This window comes from Engraulis encrasicolus, chromosome 24 (assembly GCF_034702125.1).
Source record: "Engraulis encrasicolus isolate BLACKSEA-1 chromosome 24, IST_EnEncr_1.0, whole genome shotgun sequence".
Classification (NCBI taxonomy): domain Eukaryota; kingdom Metazoa; phylum Chordata; class Actinopteri; order Clupeiformes; family Engraulidae; genus Engraulis; species Engraulis encrasicolus.
Window position 1 is genome coordinate 18380207 of NC_085880.1, and position 24379 is coordinate 18404585.

The 24379-nt window shown below is 44.9% G+C and overlaps 1 protein-coding gene across 3 annotated transcripts in view; it reads left to right on the top strand.

The window, feature by feature from the left end:
* The window catches only part of fam135a (family with sequence similarity 135 member A), a 57268-nt gene extending 37698 nt beyond the window's left edge, over positions 1–19570 (top strand). For all 3 annotated transcript variants that reach the window (XM_063191470.1, XM_063191472.1, XM_063191471.1), the window contains 13 exons: positions 836–885; positions 3024–3179; positions 3490–3563; positions 3862–4016; positions 4634–6670; positions 8260–8602; positions 8869–9029; positions 9643–9734; positions 10316–10413; positions 11495–11646; positions 15831–15941; positions 16634–16747; positions 17349–19570. In XM_063191470.1, coding sequence (XP_063047540.1) covers positions 836–885; positions 3024–3179; positions 3490–3563; positions 3862–4016; positions 4634–6670; positions 8260–8602; positions 8869–9029; positions 9643–9734; positions 10316–10413; positions 11495–11646; positions 15831–15941; positions 16634–16747; positions 17349–17554 — 3749 coding nt within the window. In that variant the 3' untranslated portion in view covers positions 17555–19570. The remainder of the gene's footprint in view (positions 1–835; positions 886–3023; positions 3180–3489; positions 3564–3861; positions 4017–4633; positions 6671–8259; positions 8603–8868; positions 9030–9642; positions 9735–10315; positions 10414–11494; positions 11647–15830; positions 15942–16633; positions 16748–17348) is intronic.
* The last annotated feature ends 4809 nt before the right edge of the window (positions 19571–24379 follow it).

The following is a 24379-nucleotide window of genomic DNA, read 5'->3' on the forward strand; positions in this document are numbered from 1 at the left end:
CCTCTCCTCTCCTCTCCTCTCCTCTGATCTCCTCTCCTCTCCTCTTCTCTCCTCTTCTCTCCTCTCCTCTCCTCTTCTCTCCTCTCCTCTCCTCTACTCTCCCCTCCTCTCCTCTCCTCTCCTCTCCTCTCCTCTCCTCTCCTCTCCTCTCCTCCTGCAGCAGGCCTGCCTATCTCTGCAGGCTATTCTCCTGAAAGTTGGCTTCATAAGGCCTGGTTCTTCTTCCTTCTTCTTCTTCCTTATCTTTGTAGGGTGTTTGGACTCCTTCATATTTTCGATTCTGTTCTAATTCTTAGTCCCTCTTTTGACTTCCTCCGTATTCTCATCTTTTCTTCTCATTTGCGGTGTTCTTGACTTTTCACCTATATATAGTGTGATAGCTGTAGTGAGGGTGATATTCTAATGAGGGATTGGTATTTCTTCTCCTTTCATTTTCCATCTGTCTTATCTACCGTGACCTTAATGTATTTTCATTCTTCATTGTGCTAGCTCTCTCCATCTCTCTCTCTCTCTCTCTCTCTCTCTCTCTCTCTCTCTCTCTCTCTCTCTCTCTCGTTCTCTCTCTTTCGCTCTTTCTTTCTCTCTCTTTCGCTCTTTCTTTCTCTCTCTCTCTCTCTCTCTCTCTCTCTCTCTCTCTGGGTGTTCTGGTTTCTCTTAATCTCAGACTCCGTCAGTCTTGCCTGCAGCCTTGCCAATCTAATGGGGTTATCTGCTGGTCTTTTTAACGATGTGATCCTTTCCTCCGTCGCATTTGAAAGCTAATCAGACGTGATGCCGTGTGTGATGAATGCGGTGAATCATGACTTCTTTATCTCTGCTCCTTCTGCTCCATCAGAGAAACTTGATGTGGAGGCACGACTCGCTGAACTCTGCGACCAAGTCAAGGTATTTACTCTTCCATCTCTCTCTCTCTCTCTCTCTCTCTCTCTCTCTCTCTCTCTCTCTCTCTCTCTCTCTCTCTCTCTCTCTCTCTCTCTCTCTCTCTCTCTCTCTCTCTCTCTCTCTCTCTCTCTCTCTCTCTCTCTCTTCCATTTTCCATCTCTCTCTCTCCCACTCTTTTTCTATCTCTATCTCTCTGTCTCTCCCCCCCTCTCTCTCTCTCTCTCTCTCTCTCTCTCTCTCTCTCTCTCTCTCTCTCTCTCTCTCTCTCTCTCTCTCTCTCTCCTTTCCTTTTGTAATCACTTTGTGTCAATAATAAATTCACACGTAGACCAATGTGTAATACATGAGAGGTGGTGTTAACTTGTTGGTCAGATGTACATCGTGTTTGCTCTAGTTCTGTCTTGGTGTTGTCATTAGAGATACGGTAGTCAAGTCCCATTTGAGACTTCCATGGCATGTGACTCCCTTCCCTTCTATTCCATCACCAAGTGTTCTCATCTCTCGCCAGAGCAGAGGAAAAGTTCATTTGTCGTCTTCATATCTCCCACTCCTCTCTTCTCTTCCCACATCAGTGGGAGTATTTATCAAAAATGGAGAAGACGCGCTGAAATATTTATCTTATTCAATATGCATGCCTAACATGCCCCCCCCCCCCGTCTCCTCCCCTCGTCCTGTGTTCTCCTTCCCCTTCTCCTCTCCCGTATCTAAGGCAGTGGGGTGCACAGCAACTCAGCCATCTGCCTGTGCAATAGGGTTGAGGGTTTGCCATTTATGTTGCTTGGCAACCGTGCTGATGGTCACTGCTAGTGTTCCAGTGTGTTGTCTTGTTTTATTAGTGCTGTTGTGCATTGTGTTTCTATTAGGGGTGTAAGTCACAGCCTACATGACGATACGATTCGATATCGATTTCTGCATGACGATACGATTCGATATCGATTTCTGAAGGCAGCAATTCGATTATTTTCTATACTTAAGAATGCCCTTCGATTCGATTTGATTTTTTTCCTATTACTTTTCCATTTCTATTATGTAGTGGAGCTAGGGCATTGGGCAAGGACAAGCAATTTGATTATTTTCGATATTTAAGAATGCCCCACGATATGACACATTCCGATCGCCGGCCGTAGGATCGATGCATCGATACAGATCGATTATTATTTACTCCCCTGGTATCTATACCGCATCATACTGACTACAAGCAGCAAGTCTATTTTGCGTCAACACTGGTACTCGTCTGGCCATCCCAACACAGTTATTGGGAGTGGAAAGAGACTGTCTGTAAGCCTTGAGAGATGCACAGCTTTAGCTGGAGGGATATGCAGAGCTTCTGGCAGTGGGCTTTTTATTTTCTCCATACAAAAACACTCTGCTTGTTAGCCCGGATAAGAAATATACTGGTGGATATGTCTCTGCAGTACTGCGAGCACAGTGGTGACTCACAGCTTTTGAAGTGTTAATTTGTATTTCTAGCTGTGCACAGACTGCCAAAGTTTGTTTTCCACAATCTAACTGTTGCGTATGTATAAATATTTACATATAAAGTTTGTACATGCCATGCTTTTTTTTACCATATGTGCCATGCGCTTTGCGTGCAATTATGCGTCAAATCTCAAATGCTTGGATTTTTTTTCTGCACCTGGTGCAGGTGCATTGTGGTCACCGATTGGCTTTCTTTTACCATCAAAACTGCTCTTGCTTCCTTAGTCGATAAGTGTCCGTACTCATTTGTAAAGGAGGAAATAAAAAGTGAATAATGGTCTGCTTTTCCCGCCTGCTTCCGTGTGCGAAGCGCTGCTCTTATCTCCTCATCTGGTTTGCACTGCGGCGCCCTCAGCCGACACTCCAGGTGAGCTGTGTAGAGAGGAGATTCGCAGTGTGTCACTGCCCCCTGCTGGCTAAACAGAGGAAAATAGCGTCTGCTCTTGTGAATATTTGCTCAACCCTGTGCTCCTGCCGTGTGTGTGTGTGTGTGTGTGTGTGTATGTGTGTCCTGTGTGTGTGTGTCCTGTGTGTGTGTGTGTGTCCTGTGTGTGTGTTTGTGTGTCCTTTGTGTGTGTGTGTGTGTCCTTTGTGTGTGTGTGTGTGTCGTTCGTTTATGTGTGCGTGTGTTTGTATGTGCGTGCGTGCGTGTGTTCCCGCAGAGAGCGGAGAGTCCTGACGAGTTGGCGGAGCTGGTGAATATGAACCTGGCCCAGCTGTGCTCCCTGCTCATGGCGCTGTGGGGCCAGTTCCTGGAGGTGGTGGCCCTGCACGACAGCATCGCAGCCCTGCTCGCCATGGAGCACCACACACAGAGGGTGAGCCTTTTACAGTACACCCTCACACAGGCGTGCGTGCGTGCGTGCGTGCGTATGTGTGTTTCCTGTGGGCGTAATTCCTAGAGGTGGTGGCGCTGCACGCCTATATCGCAGCACTGCTCGCCATATAGTACCATTGTGTGTGTAGTTACACTGTTATTACATGGTATTAAATATTGTTAAACTTACACTGTACCTAATCAATGTGTTAGATCCACTGTAATAGTGAACCATTAAAATAAAGTGTAACCCAACTATGCTACCGTGTAATGATGTAGGATTGTAATAGATGTGTGTTTCTCCTCTGCAGGTTCGGAGGTTTGCTGAGTCCTTCTTCTGCCTAGAACACCCGCGGCAGACGGCTCTGGCCTACCAAGAGCTACAGTAAGTATCAGAGGAGACTAGTCTTAGTATCTTAGTAGAGCAAAGAGTACTTTTATTAATCCCGAAGGAAATTTTACAAAAAAGTGGCAGTTATTCTTTCGTCCATAAAGCAGTGGATGACATCTTGTTGGGGACTGGAGACTCCAAGATTTTATAGCCTCACGACATTTTCTTCTGTATTTTTCACTCTCATTATCTCTCTCTACCTCCCTCTCTATCTCTCCCTCTTTTTACATCTGTCTCTCCCCTCTCCCTCTCTCTCTCCCTCTGCACCCCCCCTTCTCTCTCTCCTCCACAGTGCCCATAGTCATCAGCAGATGACAGCTGCCATCAAGAGCTCCTCCTACTTCCTGTGTCTGCCGGCGCTGCCAGTGGAGTGTGCTGATCTGGACGGGGACGTCAACTCTCTGCCAATCATCTTCGAGGACCGCTACCTCCACTCCGTCACCGAGGGTCAGTTTCGTAGACCATCCTTCGTAGACCATCCCTCCATGGCAGGGCTTTCTCTTTTCAGATGTTGTTCAATTTTATTTCTTCTGATGCTATCAGTGCTGTCAGCGCTGAATGTTCATCATATGCTCCTAAAGCTGAAAACTGAAACCACAATTTAATAACTTACCATTGAAGTTCGAAATGCTTAATGCGTGGTCGTTAAGGAGCGGGGTGAAAAATCCGCTGCTCCATGCTTTAGAAGACCGCTTTCAGGAAAACAAACAGACCTGCATATTCCGCACAAGAAGATGACAGGAGGTTTCTTCTGGGGTGAGTGTGTCTTGAATGCCAGGGGCAGACACGCTTGTCACCCCGGTCACAGGTGACCTTGATGGTCTTGACCATGTGATGAGCTTTCAGTGCTGAATGCACTGCCTGGCAATCATCCGAAACTCCTAGAACCACAGTTGCATACGTAACTCTCGTTTTTGTGGGCCTACTGCGCAGTGCCTTCAAAGCTAGGTGAATTAGCGGTGCATGGTGGTAAATAAGCATTGACTTTGTAAATTAATTAACTCTCTCTCTCTCTCTCCCTCCCCCTCTCTCCCCCTGCTCTCCCTGCTCCCTCCCCCATGTAGATCGTGACGGGCCGTGGCTGGGGCTGCCCAACGCCCAGCGGCGAGGCTCCATGTCCGGCCGCCTGGACCGCTCCTCCTCGCGAGACCTGAGCGGCGGCAGCTCCAGCTCCTCCAGCGCCTCCTCCACGGCCGGCCTGCTGAGCCCCACGCAGGAGGCGCGCCACATGGCCCTCGGCGCCTCCTCCTCCTGGGCCCAGCCCACCTCCGCCGACCACCACCACCAACAGCAGCCGCTCAAGTCCAAAGCCAAGTCCATCAAACTGAAGAAGAACACCAAGACGGACAACTCCGCCAAGAAGCTGGTGAGGCAGAGCTCCAAGGACTCTGTCATCCTCACCGGCTACAAGCACCTGAAGCTGCCCCACCCCCACTCCGCCGCCGCTGCCGGCCCCCCTGCTGCCGAGCAGCAGCCCCTGGCCAAGCCCCGGGGGGGCGTGGGAGTGGCTTTGCTAGGGGAGGACAACAGGGGGGACGGTGCACCTTTACATCCTGTGGGGGTGGGGGCGGCACCTTTCCATCCTGCAGGAGTGGGGATTGGCATGGGGGCTGCACCCTTGCATCCTGCGGGGATGGGGGTGGGTGTTGGCAGGACCAGCAGCTTTAGCAGCTCTAGACCAGCAGCCGCCCCGCCCAGGCACCTCCACCCGGCCGCCCCCACGCTACCCGACCCCACGGGCGAGGCCGAGTGCCAAGGGGACGCAGACGCGGGCTGCCAAAGGGACCACTTCACCAACCTGCTGCGGCCCGGTGCCCAGGCCAGCAGGCTCCAGCTCCAGGCGGGTCCTGGGGCGGCCACCACGGGGGGTCCTGAGAGCCGGACAGGGGGGCAGGGGGAGGAACAGGAACAGGGGCAGGGGGATGGGCTGCGGACTTCACCGCAGCAGGGGGCTGCTCACCCCGCTGGGCTGCGGCACATTGATGTGAAGCCCAGTGATAAAGACCCCTACCAGGGAGAGAAGGTCACGCTGCTCTCCCCAGGGCGCCTGGCGGGGGGCTCTGGGGCGGCACTACCAGAGATTACACAGTCGCTTTGTGCCGACGCTGACGCTGGGGCTTCACAGGATGGCATTGGCGTCTGCGTTGGCGCAGAGGCGCTGGTAGGTGCCAACAAGAGTGACTGCGCCCAGCTGCCACCGCCTGATGTCGTTGCCGCGGTGACGGCATCGTCTCGCCTCTCGGACTCGGGCATCGAGAGCGAGGCCAGCTCTGCCACACAGGTGGGACTCGGCCCCCCGCCCTCGCACAGTGCCAACGCGGGCCCCTCGCCCACAGGCCCCACGCCCTCACACATTGCCAACGTGAGCACCTCCTCGCCCCTTTCGCTGCCAACGCAGTCGGACAAGCCCCCCAGGCCGGTATCGGTGGTCCGGCCGCTCCAGAGCCTCCCCAAGGGCACCGTGCCAACTGCCACCGCCACCGCCCCCGCCGAGGGGGGCCTGTGCCCAGAGACAACGAGCGGCGTCAGCGGGGCGCAGTCCTCCCTCACATCCATCACCTCCCTGCCGTCCGACGAGGAGCCCGACAGCGACTCGGGGGCGGTCGGGGCGGCGGCGGGCAGGAAGGCCAGCGTGCTGCTGCAGGAGCAGAGTCTGGTGTTCACTACTGACTCTGCCGACCCCTGGGAACCGCACACCATCAACACAACAGCCAACAGCCCTGCCAAAGCAGCCGCAGCCACCACAGCAGTAGCAGGCAGCAACCTGGAGGACGAGTCTGTATTCCTGGACCCTCCAGCGTGTGGCGCTACTGCTGCTGCTGCCCCTGCTGCTGCTGCTGGGGATGGGGCTGTTGGTGCTGGTGCTGGGACATCGGAGGGCTGTGTGCCTGCGGTGGCAGCTCCATCGGCTGGGGGCGGAGGCCAGTCGAGCGCCTCGGGGACCAGCAGCACAGACCTGGTGAAGCGGGGCCTGGTGGAGAACTACTTTGGGTCGCGCTCCAGCACCGACGTGTCCGAGATCAGCCCCGTGGAGCCGGCCGCCGTCACCCTAGGAACCCCGTCAGTAGCAGGAGCCTCGGCTGACACGGCAACAGCTACAGGTAGCCTAGAGATGCGCAAGTCATTTCAGTAATATGAGTGGTATTGGATGAAAAACATGGGCTAGGTTTTTTTGTAATGTTTGAGTTAAATTGTGATGTTCCTGTTATGTGATGAGGTCAAAGTGAAACACAACTTAGCAACTTAGTAGGTTGCCAGTGGTAAATTGCATTGCAGCGAAATAAGTTGCTAACTTAAGGCCAGTTCACACACCAATGATTCGCAACGAGACGAGCTGCAATGTTCTAAAAACCAGCAACTGTCTGCAACATGCTGTTCTACTCCGTAGACCACTGCAACTGCAACTGCAGCTGCAACTACGTTACTATAGCAACGGTAGCCGGTCAATGTATTATGGGATGGTCAGGACCAGGCTACGTGCGCGCACCCATCTGAGTTGTTTTACAAAAGCAAGTAGATGCGCTGTTGCGATCAAATCAAATGAACTATTGTAGGTAGCCCTACATTTAGGCTACAATGTCATAGCCTGTAAGACCAGGCAAAATTAAGCAGCTGCAGGCTATGCGAGTGTGCTTGCTTGTTAAGGGCAGCTGTTCTCGTCCGTGATACCTTTATGCAGGCAGATGAAGATTGATGTAAGCTCATTGAGTGGCTTGATTTGTAACCAAAACGTTAAGATATGAAGGCATGACCACTTCTTATTTTTGGAAGGTGGGTGTTTGCTCCATAAAGGGAGCGCGTAAAAACCGTGTGAAACCGCTGGCGCTGGTGGCCATGGCACCAGGGGATGCATAGTCAGACATTCCACCTGTTTGTAAGCAGATGCAAACGAAAATAGCCAGCTCAACATCTAAATAGGTTATCTTCATTGGCCTTCTCTGATAGCCTACAATGTTCAGTTTTTGGGAATGTAATTGCCACAAATTCCATGAAATGAAATGAATGACAGGTTCACAATATTTGCGCACGACACAATCTCACGCAATAGCCTATAGGCCTACACATGTGTTTCTAACCCCATCCCGCATTGGTTTACACCAACGCTAATGTTTAGACGGGCAATGTTTAGATTTTTGAAAAATTATTATTATTATTTTTATTTCTGTCTTCAATTAGTCCTAGCCTCGTCTTGACCTTGCAAATGTCCAGTGGGCAAACCGGCTGTTTAGATCGACCCATGAGCTCCGACTTCTCAGCTGTTACGTTGATTGACAGCAAATGTCTTACGCTATTAAAATAACCTGAATGGAGGCAATCACTAAGAAAATAAAATGAAAAGTACATGCTAAACTGCCAGAAGACGTGTCATCTAGGCAGGTGAGGGGACGTCACAGTGGCTTGTGTTCTAAAACCTTGCGACTGCGATTTGACATGATTAATCTTTTGAAACTGCTTGCAACAGCTCGCAACTCTGTGCGACGATTGATTCACACCACTGCAACTCGTCGCTGCAACTCTCTGCAACCGTCTCGTCTCGTCGCAAATCTTTGATGTGAACAGGCCTTTAGCTATTTGCTAACTTAGTTAGCAACGACGCTGTCGAGAAACATACCAGTGATTACAATTTGGTCTGTTTGTGTTTTGTTTTTAATGTGTGTTTTTGTTTTTGTGTTTAATGTGAATTGTGCAGCAGCCTCATCAGCGCCCCCCTCAGGTCTCAGCCAGGGGGAGGAGCCAGAGGAGGAGCCGGAGCATGAGATGATTGAGAACGGCTACTATGAGGAGACGGACGGGGTGCCGACTTACGTCAACGGCCTCGAGGAGGAGGAGGGAGGAGAGGGCCGTGGTCTGGACGACGAGGGCCGGAGCCTGCTGTACGACCAGGTGGGATTGGAGAACCTCATGGAGAGTGGTGTCTCGGTGCACCAACCGCCGGCCGCACCCTGCTGCCGACGCCCCACCCCCACCCTCGCCCCCCTGGGGACTGCCAGCCTGCGCTGGTACCAAAACGTCCCCGAGCCGTACTTAAAGACGTAAGGCCACCCCCCACTTTCTGGCTCAGCCAAACTAGACTTCATTGGCAGTTTGCTATTTGAGAAAGTTTGTTAGTGAGTGTGCCCAAAATTGTCGGCCAGTCTCTAATAGTGTCTGTGTGTGTCTGTGTGTGTGTGTGTGTGTGTCTGCGTTTGTGTTTGTGTTTGTATGTGTATACGTGTTTTTGCGTCCGTGTGCGTGCGTCCGTGTGCATACTGTGTCTGCATGCGTGTGCGTGTGTGCGTGCACCTGTGTGTCCTCTCAGGTTTGTGGCGGCCAAAGAGGAGTTGAAGCTGCTGAAGCTGCCGGGCTTCCTGTACAGCGAGCAGGCGGAGCTAGCGTCCAGCATGCCCTACTTCAGCCTGGAGGAGGACGACGCCCCCGACGACGGCGTGCACCTGGTTGTCTGTGTACACGGCCTGGACGGTCAGTACCAATTCAATCTTCACTAAGGCTGTGATGCATCTACGCATCACAATTTTTGACTTACGATTTGATCCACCCCACGATTTTTTTTTGATTATAATTTGTAGCTAGAATAGGTTACAAGAGGATACTAATGTATTTTTTTATGTTTAAAAATAATGATATTGTTGTGAATGTTGGAAGCACCCTCACCTCATATCATGTGGTTGTTTTCTGGACTGGAGAGTAACAGAACTTTGAAAGGGCGTATCATGATACTGACTTCTTGCATCACGATACATTGCGTGTCACTATTTTTCGATTTGATACAATATGTTTACAGCCCTACTCTTCACCGTAGCAAATACAGTCATTACACATGGCCTGGACAGTCAGTACCGATACACTCTTCACCAAAGTCAATGCAGCCATTACACACGGCCTGGACCTCGTTTCTCGAAAGCATCGTTGCTAACCAGTTAGCAACTTACTGGGTTTCCAATGGGATATTGCGTTGCAACCAAGTGAACAGCTTACGGAACAGCTTTGTGTTGTTTTTCTGTAGTAATACAGTGGATACCTGTATACCTCTTCCTGTAATAACACAGTGATTACTGTATTCCTCGTCCTCTAGGGAACAGCGCTGACCTGCGGCTGGTGAAGACCTACCTGGAGCTCGGCCTACCTGGCGCCCACATAGAGTTCCTCATGTCCGAACGTAACCAGGTGAGCAGTGAGGCAGCCACTTTAAAGCCGTACTCTACCATTTTTGGAAATAAGGTCATATTACACCTGCCATTCTGTTAAATCATTGAGTTTTACCGTTCTCCTATACTTCCTGCTGTTCTCGGAGTCTGGCAGTACAAATTTTAGAGAGAGAGAGAGTAGACTTTTATTGTCACTATACAAATATAGCGAGATTGTGTTTAGTAGCAACCCACAAATGCCCACAAAATAAAAGATATATTAACAGTAAATAAATAATATATAAAAATCCATAAAAATCCATGTGCATCTCACAGTATCGATAGTCCTGAAGTATTGAGGGGGGGCAGGTGACGTATTGCGTTCAAGAGTCTAATGGCAGTTGGATAAAAGCTGTCCTTCATTCTCGTAGTGCGGGCACGCAGAGTCCTAAAGCGCCTGCCAGATGGTAGCATGGTGAAGAGCCTGTGACCAGGGTGTGTGTGATTTTTACCTCCAAGCTAGCGATTGACTTTGAATCCTATGGGTCCAGATAGCAGCATCTGTCATTTGCATCCGTCATCTGTTATTAATACATTATTGTTACCTGTTGTGTTCCTCAGAATGACACCTTTGCTGATTTTGAATCCATGACTGACCGCCTGCTGGACGAAATTGTTCAGTATATTCAGATCTACAATCTTGCTGTGTCAAAAATCAGGTTAGTTTCACTTGCATATAACCTGTTTGGATCTACGGACATCATATTTCTGTAAATATAGTTATATACACCCTGTGACCCAAAAGAGGTTGTGACACTACTAATATGCCACTAATATTACCACTTTAATATTTGATTACACAGCACATTTTGTGTTGCAATGTTTCAGTGAACTTCTGCTGTGTGTGGATTCATTTTCAGCAAGCGTTGCACTAAGTTGCATACGAGTTGTCATTGTTCTCTGAAACAACTGTGGCGTTAAACAAATTTTGTCCGTCTCCACTACGTTAACATTTTTACTACGTTGCATCTCTGAAAAGCCCTGGCGAGAGTCAGGCTATCAGACTGTACCATAAATTAAAAATCTTGGTGAAAAACAAATGCAACACCGCATGGGGAAAAATCCAGATATTGCAGAAGCTGAAATCAAATGAAATCATCACTTTTTTTTTTTACCACGCTGTGTATTTTGTCCTATGGCAGTGTTTTCCAACCTTTTTTGTCTTGCGTACCCCCTAAGCATCTTAGTTGTGCCATGAGTACCCCCTAATCAATTTTCTATATAATTTTCTCAGTCCTGATGTGGCTGCTCCATACATTTGCTATAATAAAAACACTTTTCCAAGTACCCCTGCAATGTGCTCGCGTACCCCTAGTGGTACACGTACCCCTGGTTGGGAAACACTGTCCTATGGAACAGAACATGTTATTATGATGGTTTTGAGTAAGTTAGAAATAAATAAACAAATAAATACACAAACAAGCAAAAGTCAACGTAATCTGTGCTTCCTGCTTCCACACACTCGTTTTGGAGTGTGTGCATGTGTGTGCAGTGGCGTAGTGGTTAAGGAGATGGGCTTTACAGTAGATCAAAGGGTTTGCAATTTAGTATCCGACCCTTCCACTCCCTATCCATGGCTGAGGTGCCCTTGAGCAAGGCACCTAATCCCACATTGCTCCAGGGACTGTAACCCATACCTTTTACTTAAAGTAAGTGTGAGTCGCTTTGGATAAAGGCATTAGCTAAGTGTAATGTAATGTAATATAACGTGTGTTTATTTGTTTCCTGTCTGCTCCTCAGTTTTGTGGGCCACTCCCTGGGGAACCTGATTGTGCGTTCGGTGCTGACGAGGCCGCGCTTCAAGTGCTACCTGAGCAGGCTGCACACCTTCCTGTCTCTCTCGGGACCTCACCTGGGCACACTCTACAACAGCTCCGCCCTCGTCAACACAGGTGAGGCCCAGAGGCCAGACACAATCGGGTCAAAGACGTCCAACATGGAATTGTCCTTCGGTGCAACGGATACTTTTGCTTACTGGAACTGCAAAAACATGATTTTTTTAAATTATTTTTTTCTTGGCTTGGCTTTCATGCATTCACTTGAAAAAAAAATGAAAATCATGTTTTTACAGTTACAGTAAGCAAAAGTATCCGTTGTAGTTGTAGTTCAGGGGTGTCAAACTCATTTTGGTCCGGGGGCCGCATACAACCCATGTGGACCTCAAGCGGGCCGCATTAGTAACATCATCGCAAAAAAAAAAAAAAACCGTAAAGCAGAGGATTAGTGTTCAGTACTATCACGTTTTAAGTGTGTTGAATATGTAGAAAGCAATGCAATACTGATAATCCTATGCAAAATTTCCTTGACTTCATTCATTCATTGGCAACCGTCAATTAATTAAATATGGGACAATTGATTTTGGCAGGGGGTCTGGGGGTTGACCCCCAGAAAATTTTGTATTTCTCATATGTAATTTCCTGCATTTTCACGCAGTCTAACATCCCGTTTCCAGTTTGAGCTTAATAGGAACCAATACAAATCCTATTATATTTATTATTTAATTACAACCAATACCAATACAATACGAATAAGAAGTATTAACATTTTATCTCTATATATGAGGTCTATAATATATGAGCTTTATCAAATGCCTGTTACAGTACAAATTCACAATATATAATAGAAGTGTGATGTGCACTTTACTACATATATGGGTGGTTGTCATATTTTGCTGAAAAAAGGTGTTTTTGAAAAAAACTTGAATTTGACTCTTGGAATTATTTATGTTGTATTCTACCAACTCTTAAGTTTAAGAATATATAGAAGACCCCCTGAGTTTTTGACTTAAATGTATATTTTTTCACTAGTTTATTGCATTAGTGACAAAAAACATCATATGGTGTGACATGAACATTATTGTGTATTAAATTAAAAAGGGGCCTCATGTGATAATGTAAGCTTATTTATCCTGATTCTTTATTATTACTTTACATATGTATAGCATTGTAAGGTGCAAATATGTTACATTTTATATTATTTTGCTTTATCAACACACGCTGTCACACATTTTCTCAAAATCTTTCAATATACTTCAAATTAAACTGAAAGTACTTTGTTGCAATATACCAAAATACCTGAAATATTAGATGCCACTTGTATCCACCCATCACAACTATTATTTTACGATTCATAACCAAAATATTCTATTTATCTTCTTAATTATGAGTGTCACACCGAATGACATGGCGTCACACCATATGATGAATTACTCCAAAGTCCAAAAATATGCATGAACTGCATTTATTAAAGAACCAAACAGGTTGATAAGGGATTAAGGCATTGTTTCAATGTTACAAAATTGAAAAATTATTTAATATTTTTTAAAAATCTATAATTACGGGTAGCTTTTAACATGTCAATTATTACACCGCCGTATCCATTCCATGGTACCCTGCAACTGCTGATTATTATTAACTGGATGGATTTTAAGCTTGCTAAATCATTGAAGTAAGAGTAATGCTTTGTTAATCACAGAATAGTAGTAATGCTGTGTAAATAATTAGTACATAAGAATAAATATAATTGAAACAGTGACCACGACTGACCGCAAGGTCATTAAAACAGTATGCCACTGAAAACTGTAAAACATTTGGCAACTAGACATGAACAGACAAACCATATTCTTGTGTGTGTGTGTGTGTTTTAGGTATGGGACAAGTGCATATTTGTTGCAGGTTTAGACTACGCTAAAAATGAGCCGGTCACATTTCAAGAGCAAGAAAAAACGCTTGCACTGCTCAGATTGTTTGAGACAGCAGGCTATTTCATTCTGGGTGTAACATATGCATATGACTTGGTGGCCCCTCAAAAACATTCTTGTGCTAATTATCAATGTGCATTATACAAATATTAAGGCATATATTACTATAAATAATTTAAATATTTGCATCTACTTCTCTCTTCTTTTCTTCAAGACCTCCTCTCTCTTTACAGGATCAACTTCTTCCTGTATTACCTTGTTCTTTCTTTACTTGCCACCTCTATCCACCTGCTACAATCTTAATAAAGTTAAAAAGTAAATGAATAAAAAAATAAAAGAAAGGTGAAGCATTTAAATAATAAAAAGAAGCATGTTATCATGAATTCATATTCATGTATGGATATTGTGGATATATTGGTGTCTGAATAATACATATACACCACTAACATGTTTTAAAGCATCAATATATCAAACAAATCTGAATATTAGCCATGAAAAATGAAATATATGTGGTATTTATGCATTAAAATGAAGCTCATCTCATATGGTGTGACAAAATTGTAATATGGTGTGACAAGAAAATAGTCACACCTTATGATATTTTGTCACACCATATGAGGTTTCATTGCCTTATTTCATGAGATTAAGCAATGTGTATTCATGTTAGCCATGTAAAACCATGCTAAATGCAATATGACAAGATAGTTTTCAAGGTTATATTGACTAAAAAATAATCTATTGTCTTTATTTTTGTGTAAAATGTGTCACACCAAAAGACATGCAACATGGAACTGGAGCAGCGCTGTCGGATTAACTTAATTTTTTTGGTGACATTGTAAAGAGCTAAAACTCATCTTATAGCTGTCAATGTCCTTCTGAGTTGAGAATGAGGACCCCTCACTTGGCAACGGTATCCATACAATTGCCAGTTAAAAATATTAAATAAGGTGTCACACCATATGATATCAATTTTGGGACCAAAATGTTTCAGTTAATGGTGGCTTCAAATTTATAATGCCTGAAATCAATGTATGTCTTGGCTTTAATTACATGACTTAATATACAGAAAAGGAGTACATTTTCCAGTTTAAATTCAAAATCAAACTTTGGGACATGGATTGGAACCGTCACACCATATGAGCTTTTTCTACTTTGGCTCTAAATTGTGAATAAATTGAAGATTAATGTTGCAAGTGATTTATATGAACGTATACAACTGCGCATTCTGAACAACATCAACACAGTTTTTAGTACATTTTTATAAAAATTACATAACTTTGACATAGGGGAACAAAAAAAGGCCACGTCATGTCAACCACCCACATACAGTGTAACAGAGGGACCATTGGGTTAATGTCATGCAGGTTTCGCAGGTTTTTGCCCCAAGGGCCGTAATTGCGCATTTCGGTTATTTCATTCAAAAAAAAAAAAAAAAAAGTAAAAAAATAATAATAATAATAATGTTTTATTTATTTTTTTTACATCCGGGCCGGATCCCGCGGGCCGTATGTTTGACACCCCTGTTGTAGTTAGCGCACCTTACCTGTGGTGTACACCAGCTGTGTTTGGTTGCAAATGCAGTATCGTTGTCTTTTGTTGAAGGATTGTACTCGTATAGCAGAATATACTCTTGGACAAAAAATTACGTGATACATTGATACATTGTGTAGATGGATGACGGCACTAAAAATTAAACTGTAAAATTAAGTGCTGCCTTTTTTGAGCTTGAGGCTGATTGTCCATATGTTTTCCCTCTTCTGTCACTGCCTGTCCCCTCTCTCCTTTCATCTCTTCTCCTCTCCTCTCTCCTCCCCTTTCCTCTCCCCTTCCCTTTCTTCTTCCCTCTATTCCCACTCTCCTCTCCTCTCTTCTCCTCTCCCCTCCTCCTCTCTCTCCTCTTCTCCCCTATCTCCTGTTCTCCCCTCTCCCCTCCTCTACATTCTCCTCTCTTCTCCACTCCTCCCCTCCTCTCTTCTACTTCCCTTTCACCTCTCCTCTCCTCTCCTCTCCTCATCTCTTCTCCTTCCCTTTCTCCTCTCCTCTCCTCTCTGCTCCTCTCCAATCCACTCCTCCCCTCCTCTCCTCTACTCCTCTCCTCTCCTCTCCTCCTCCCTCCTCTCTTCCTCCATTCTCCCCTTTCCTCTTCTCTCCTCTCCTCTCTCCTCCCCACTCTACTCAACTCTACTCTTCCTCCCTTCTCTTTCCTCCCCTCCTCTCCACTCCTCTTCTCTGCGTCCCTCTCTCCTCCCCTCTCCTCTCCTCTCCTCTCCTCCTCGCCTCTCCTCTCTCCTCCCCACTCTACTCCCCTCTACTCCTCCTCCCTTCTCTCTCCTCTCCTCCTCCACCTCCTCTCGTCCCCTCCTCCTGCTCCTGTAGGCCTGTGGTTTATGCAGAAGTGGAAGAAGTCTGGCTCTCTGCTGCAGCTGACGTGTCGGGACCACTCGGACCCTCGCCAAACCTTCCTCTACAAGCTCAGCAAGAAAGCAGGTCAGCCTCACAGCCCACTCACCCAGCAGCATAGCACCCATGCAAACCCTCTCGCCATCTCTCTATTACACAGTGACTAAGCCTACCCCAATGGAAATGACACATTTTTGTTCCGTTTCTATGACCCTACAACTGTTCAAAATAATGAATCATTGAAGTTTCAAATTGTAAGTGTGTTAAGAAGGAATGATCTACATTGTGTGTCATGATTAGAGGTGTCAATAGTCAAAGTAATTTATTTGTGGTGTCATTGCGACACTAGCACATGATATTACATAGCTGTTGCACCAGTTAATCCATTGTACCTAATGTGGTGGATAGACTGTGTTGTTACTGAAAAACATTAAAAATCTAACAAGAACCCTTCAGATATTTGATCCAACCAGCACAGAGGTAGCTGATCACAAGATAAGTACACATGTCTACTGGTTACTCAAATAAGTTAGCTGGGTTGGCAGAAAAGTGTGTTTCCCTATTTGTACTTGTACTTTTACTTTTTACACCCCAGGTCCTGACTCATCTGGTTACATGCAAATGTTACATTGGCCACCTGCACCTGACTCCAACTCTCCATGCACAGCCAGACAAACAGTAGTTTCACCCCTCACTTATACAGTCTTCATGCATCCTTTGAAATTCCATTGAATTGTTTTTTTTGTCTGTCTGTCTGTCTGTGCATGTGTGTGTATCAGGGCTCCAGTATTTCCGGAACGTGGTGCTGGTTGGCTCTCTACAGGACCGCTATGTGCCGTACCACTCAGCTCGCATAGAGATGTGCAAAACTGCCTTAAAGGACAAGCAGTCAGGTGAGTACCAGGAAGAGCACATACACACATTAGCCTAGCGTCGCCATCCTATATACTCCACCCAAAAGTTTTGACTCCGCACCTAGTCTGGCGAAAGCCTCCCAGCTCGGTTCGCTTACTGTTTACCCAATCAGCAAACATTTGAGAGTGTTATGGTAACACTATTCACACTTTTGTTATTTGTATGCTTTTGCAACGCTTTATCGTAACAGTCATGCTAATAAAGCACAATATGGGGTTTTATTTCAATTCAAAACTGAATTTAAATGGCAGAGTTAGACCAGACCATCTCCCACCCTCCACCGAGACAGATTCCTCTTAGCTTTCACCAGAATGTTTGACGGAGTCAGTCAACAGTCGGCTTTCGCCCAGGCTAAACACACATGGCACCGACACATACACACACCAACACATATACACACATGGGCACATACACACACCAACACACACACATGGCATCAATAAATGCACACATGGGTGTGTCTTTGTCCTCCACAATGTGTGTCCGGTGTATGCGGAGATGATTGACAACCGGTGTGTGTGTGTACTAATGTGTGTGTGTGTGTGTGTGTGTGTGTGTGTGTGTGTGCGTGCTGCTTAGGTCCGGTGTATGCGGAGATGATTGAGAACCTGCTGGTGCCGGTGCTGCAGAATGCGGAGTGCAACCTGGTGAGGTACGACGTCATCCACGCGCTGCCGAACACCGCCAACTCCCTCATCGGACGCGCCGCACACATCGCCGTCCTCGACTCTGAGATATTCCTAGAGAAGTTCTTCCTCGTCGCCGGACTCAAGTTCTTTCAGTAGAGAGACTTCCATTGGCGAAATAGGAAAGATATTGAGCGCGCTCTAAAGACTTTTCTCCAGGTAGAAGGGGGTGCATCTGGTTATGCCTTTTAAGGTTTCATAGAGTGATTGACTGAATCCAAAAGCACTCTACTCTGAGTAAAGGTACAGTTATTTTAAAAACCCTTTATTCTACATTGGGGTATAGACATAAAAATGCAAACCGATTTCAATTGTCTGGTCTTCGTGATGAATGAAACCGGTTTTTAAAGTGATGTCTGAGTTTTTAAAGTGATACTGTGCCATTTTTTGAAATAAGCTAATATTACGCCTCCGCTTGAGTTAAATGATTGAAAGTACAGGAGAACGGTAAAACTCAATCATTGAACTCAGGGGGAGGTGTAATATGAGCTTATTTCCAAAAATGGCACAATATCAGTTTAAGTCTGTATACCCTAATGGTAGAATGAAGGGTTTTTAAAATAATTCTAACTACCTTCACTCAGGGCCGAGTGCTTAAGATTCTGTCAATCACTCTGTCAGTAAAGCTTGAACGCCAACTGCCCGCCCACCCGCCTGGCTGCCTGCCTTGTCTGTATGTGATGTTGGATCCAGGACGGGAAGACGACTGGCTGAGATCTCTCCTCACCTCACAGCACACCAACCACAACAAACAAACAAACACTCTGTGCAAAAATCAGTTCTGTTTTATTTTGATTTATGATGATTTTTAAAATTATGGTATTTTCTTTTTTTGCTTCCTTGTAGGAGGTGAAAAGAAACAAAACAAATATATCAGTGTTTTTATTTCTTTAAAGCTTCTGTTGTTTTATTAGCCGGTGCGTTGTGAATGTGGAATTCCCATTTTTATTTTTCTACTGCCACTGTTCCTTTTTATTTTGTTAACGGATGAATTTCATCTTTTTTTATGTACTGTCAAGTTAATGCTATGGTCTCCTCATTTTTTGTGGTATTTTCAGTGTTATTTATATTATGTATGATTAAAATTTTACCAGTTTTTATTCCACATTGTTATTCAGTTACACACGGTTATTGCTGAACTGGAAATGTAGCTGCTAAAAAATATTAAATATTTATTTTGTGGAGAAAAGTGAACCAAGTCTGCTCTGACCATCTCAGAGATGACCCATTTCACTCTTTTTTTTTTTTTCTTCAGTTTATTTTTTATTATTATTATTTCTTTGATTTGCAGACAGACACATACACAAAAACACAAAGATTTTTTAAAGACATTTGTCATTTTTACTACTCACGTTTTTTACTATCCGTTTTCTACATCTGAAATGACATGCTTCCTGATTAATTTAAAATAATGAAAGTGATTGTAGCTTCAGAGCAGCCGTGTAGGACGAGGTGAGGTGTTCTCTTCTCTTCTGCTCGGCCGCTCATAGCTGTCCCGTCTGCTCATGCACAACACTAACCCACCCTGGATGTGGCACTAACCCAGCTTTGGGGTGGCGCCAACCCAGCCTGGATGTGGCGCTAACTCATTTTTGGGATGGCGCTAACCCAGCCTGGATGTGGCGCTAACTCATTTTTGGGAAGGCGCTAACCCAGCCTGGATGTGGCGCTAACTCATTTTTGGGATGGCGCTAACGCAGCCTGGGAGTGGCGCTAACCCAGCTTTGGGAGTGGGGCTAACCCATCCTGGAGGTGGCACTAATCTAGCTTGGGTGTGGCGCTAATCCAGACAGTCAGGAGGAGGCGCCAACCCAGCCTGGAGGTGGGCCACAGGCAGAGCCCCGCCAACTTCCAGCATGCTTAACATTTTTACTACAGGGATCACAAGGTGGCATTACACGCCAGGGGTCAGACCTTTCATACAGCACAACGTTGATCAGTCAACAACAACAAAATGGAAATGGAAAGTATTTATGTTTGGTATCTGGGGTAAAAAATTATTTATGCTTGTACACAAGAAGATGGTATTTTAAATAAAAATAAATTTCTCATTTGTCACAATGGTTTTGTATCATTGACAGCGATCTTATCCATTAAATGTTATGTCAAAAAAGGGAGCGTCTCCATTCGTTTCATTTAATGGTTTGCAGTGCATCCACCACCAGTACAAAAGATGTGTCAAGCCCATCTGGGACTTCATTTGGTCAATGGTAAAGGAATGTTCCACTCACCTCCGCTAGGTGGCAGTATTGCTTCAATCAAATCAGAGCCGTATTATACTGTAAGGCAGGGGTCCCATGCGGCCCGCCACGTCCCTTTGACCGGCCCTCCACCTCTGCATCTCACCATTTGAACTGCCCCAAAGAAGCAATCCTATCTTGTCTTGATAGTTTCTCATCTCACTGTAATATAAACAGGCCTACCATTTCTATTGTATCACTCATAAACTGTCAATCACTATATTTTTCTAACCTTTCCTTGGTATTTTTACACGGTTATTAGAAATTAAAAGGAATACCTGTGGCATTTCAAATTGAAAAACATGTGAAGTATTCACTTCTGTTGCAAATCACCTGTAATGATGAACTATTTTGTGCTAGAAATCATGGTTATAACAGGCAGTGGCCTAGTATAAAGCCCACATGATTGATCCCGGCCCCTGATCACAGTCAGAAACGATAATGTGGCCCCCAGAGAAAAAAGTTTGGGGACCCCTGCTGTAAGGTCTTAATATACGGCTCTGAATCAAATTAAAGTGCAAGATGATGGAAAATGTTGATGGGTCACAGAATTAGCCTACTCTTCATCGAGTGGTTTTCAATCAATCCAGTGATGTTAATGATCTATTATTGTGTACGTGTAAAAAAATTAATTGATTGCAATGGGCCACAGTTACAGCTCCAGTCCACTTCATTAGAACAGCATGAAAAAGTTGATGTATTAACATAATTCCATCAATAATGTTAAACTGTCATGGATTATAGATGTATGGTCCATATTTTAAACTATTCCAATCATTCATTAGTTTATTTTTACATATTTTGGCCTTCCAGCTAAAAAAAAATGAATTTGGGAATTTGCATTATTAGAATATTGCAATAAAATCACAATTTTCGTCAGCAAAATTTGGGTCACATCAAATCAGTTGAAATAAACAGAAATAAATCCCCATTCATTTTCAATGGGTCTTTATTTCTGGTGAATTAGAATTAAACTGGTGAGGGGTTTTATTTCTGGTGAATTAGAATTAAACTGGTGTTACCAACAAAACGTGGCATGGGAATCTACGGGGTATATTGAAGAGTGAAGTGTGGGTCACCAAGTCAACAAACAAAAACAGCTGACAGCAAAGCATCAAGGATATCTGGGCTTCCATAACTCCCATGCACTGTTTCTGCTATTGACTTCAATGTTAAACACATCATAACAGTGATTAAGACAGAGAGAGTCCTAACCAAGTATTGAACATTGCATGTTATGTAGAAAGTACCAAATTCCAAATGATTTTATGTGACCCGAATTGTGCTGAAGAAAATGGTGATTTTATTGCAACATTTTAATAATGCGAATTCCCCAATTCATGGGGGTTTTTTTTAGTTGGAAGGCCAAAATATGTAAAAAATGATTGGAATAGTTCAAAATATGAGCCATGAATCTATAATCCATGGCAGTCTAATATTATTGATTGAATTATGGAAATAAATCAACTTTTTCATGCTATTCCAATAAAGTGGCCTGGAGCTGTAGAATGGGGCCTGCTCAGAGCTTTTGTCTTTTATCAAATCTCCCCTCGGCGAACATTGAACCAGGTCCCAGGGGAAACAGGGTTTAATGTGATTTTGCTGTATAGCCAGTCTACCTACTACGCAGTGAAACAATTGACGCACTTTTTTGTTTAGGTGTGAACAGGGGCGGCGCTACAGGGGTGGCTAGGGTAGCATTTGACCCCCCTGAAATGTGATTGGCTACCCCAAGTGCTCCCCCAGAAAATGGACAGTAGTCCTGCCCACTCGCGTTACACGAAGCGCATAGATCGCCCGCAAATCGCTATCGCGAGTGAAGAAAGGATAACCATTTTCCCCACACACATTTTGATGCAAGTTTGTGTACACACCAGCCTCATGAATTGGGGCATATGGGGTACCATTCGAAAGCATAGAAAGCCGTCTGTCTAGTGGTATGCATAGGAACTCTCTGTGTTGTACGGTCTGACGGCAATGTGAATGGCAGATGTGTGCTTTTCCATCCTGAAGAAGAAAAGCATTAGAAAAAAAACTGCTTATTTCAGTCCAGACGTTTACCTTTTAATGAAAAGTTAGCTGTGTGCCATTTAAGCTTTTTCAGTACTATATAATGTTCTATATCCCATGTGATAAATCAATAGATTCGTTGTTGGTAGTAAATGAAAGTAGCTTCATGATTAATTCCTGTGAATTCAACTCAAACCTCATGTCTAAAGTCCAAATATTCACTGGCATATGCTAATTGCTGTCTTTGTGTTGGAATAGACTAGATGCTAATGAGTATTTTAAAAGAATGTCCGTACAGCACCTTTGATAGCATTGTTATATGTGTGAATTGTAGCAAGTTCTTAGCAGCATTGCAACATTACAGTGACTGGATTTTAGTATTCAAATAACTCTTTAATGTGCAGTCTGAGTTCAATTTGAACTTTGAAATTTGAAATCACATAAAAACACTGATGGTAGAAAATAATTTGATTAACTCTCAGACACCTAAGCATTAATTTCCTTTCAACCTAATTTTACTAAGTCTCTGATGCAGAAACTTTTAAGTTCATTTCTGAGAATTCTGTAGAAACGTTGAAAATCTGCAATAGGGCTTCAGTGAAACACTTATCTTTATCATCTCAAATCACTATATGATACTCGTATACACAAACACAGATAGCCTACAGGAGTACACACCTGTCTGTGTATTCCAATGGCTTAGCACCCAGGTATTAGGTATTTTCCTTCCAAATAAGAGCAGCCCTTCATATCACTTTTCTAAAAAAACCGTATGTTTCCTTCATTTCTGGCACATCTACATTATTACTTCTACAATGGTTAAAATGTATTCAGAAAAGACAGCTAGCAGTATACAAAAATGGCCATGTTTTTACTTGGAATGTGATCTTTTCTATACTATTTTCTCTCTGGAAATGACTGTGTGGTGTCACAGGTTGTCATAAGAACCCGAGAAAATCATTCTCTTTATCTATTCTATTGTGTTTTCTTTGTGTAAGAGCATGCCCCTGTGAAATTCATGTGGCTACCCCATTGCTCCCCCAAGAATAAATGTCTGGTTCCGCCACTGGGTGTGAAGCGCAGAGGTGACCATGAGTGCACACATAGGCTACCGGTGCATATATACTGAGGATAAGTTCTTCTACATGTAACAGGACTTCGATGGCTTGATAGATTGCGTAGGGCCTATGGTAGCTAAGCCTAGGCTACAGTGTGCTTGTTGGAAAGTGGGGTTGCCTTGGCTTGGTATAAACGTGTGTGTGCGTGCGTGACTTGCTTGTGCTGTGCATAGTGGTTCGGTGAGAAGAAATAGAAGGTAGTTTCCAGCCCTGGCCTCTTCAACTTGTCCCCGTGTGTAGATCCGCCGCGGCAGCAGCTGATCTTTGGAATGTTGCCTCATCTCCATGGAGACCTGCAGCACCAAACGACTCACACACACTCACACCCACCCCACCCCCTCCACTCATCCCTTTTCAGTGGTCCAAGGCATTGTGGGATGATGTAACGTGTGTACCCCCCCCCCCCGCCCCCATGTAGAAAAGGGGGCTTTTGGGGGCGGGGGTGGCAGCACTGGTGAGCTGACTGCAAGAAAGAGGTTGTAGTAGTGGGGGGTTGTAAATGTTGGACGTGTGTGTGTGTGTGTGTGTGTGTGTGTGTGTGTGTGTGTGTGTGTGTGTGTGTGTGTGTGTGTGTGTGTGTGTGTGTGTGTGTGTGTGTGTGTGTGTCAGAGACTAAATTGACATTGGGCTCTGGTAGTACCCAGCAGAGGCTCTGTGTCTTCCTTCAGTTGGCCAGCCAGAGGGAGGGCCCTACAGCCCAGGAGCCAGCTCACCACCAGGAGTGGGGACGAGTGAGTCAGCCGTAAGGCAGGGGAGGAGCGATGGAGGGAGGCCCACTGGCGATTCTAGGGGGGGGCAGGGGGTGGCCAGGGCCACCCCTGGGACGCTATTGTCCACCCTACTGGCCACCCTTGATTCGACAAGTAATTAATAAAAAAATATATTTTTAAAAATAAATAAATAAATATACAATAATAACAACAGTATAAGACCAATAATAGGTAATTATCAGGTAATCATTCAAGTTCGTCAACCCAACAACAAACAAGAGAAAACTGTCAATCCATGGTGATCGCTGGCTGACAGATCTAGGGTCAGTTTTACACTTTAACTAACACGACAGTCGTTGGACTGATGCTGCACAAGGCTGATTTCTGATCAGTAGGTTACACGAGATGACCACTGCGTGTCGCCTGCTGCCCCTATAGTCGCTTATTTATCGTGAAAGATCTGGCAACCCCGCACCAGCGATGCTGAGGAGCACTGTGTCACCTGCAGTTCCTTCACGAGAGACCGCATCCACTAACTGCCTGGACAGTCTAATTTGGACAATAAGGTATGGCAATTTAATGATTTGTTGGTTGTCTGAATGTGTTGGAAAACCTAATTTTGAAAACTTTATGCAAGTATTAGCAGCCAGGAAGAGCCAAAATACGAGATAGCTACACGAAACAACAACATGACTAAAGGACTGTCCACACCGAGCGGAATTTCCGCGCGGATATTCGCAGCGAAATTCGCAAAATTAACAAACAAATGTATTCTAATTACTCTGTGCACACCGAAAAGCGAAAATCCGCAGCGGAGAAAAAATAACAAATCTGTCTGTTTTGACG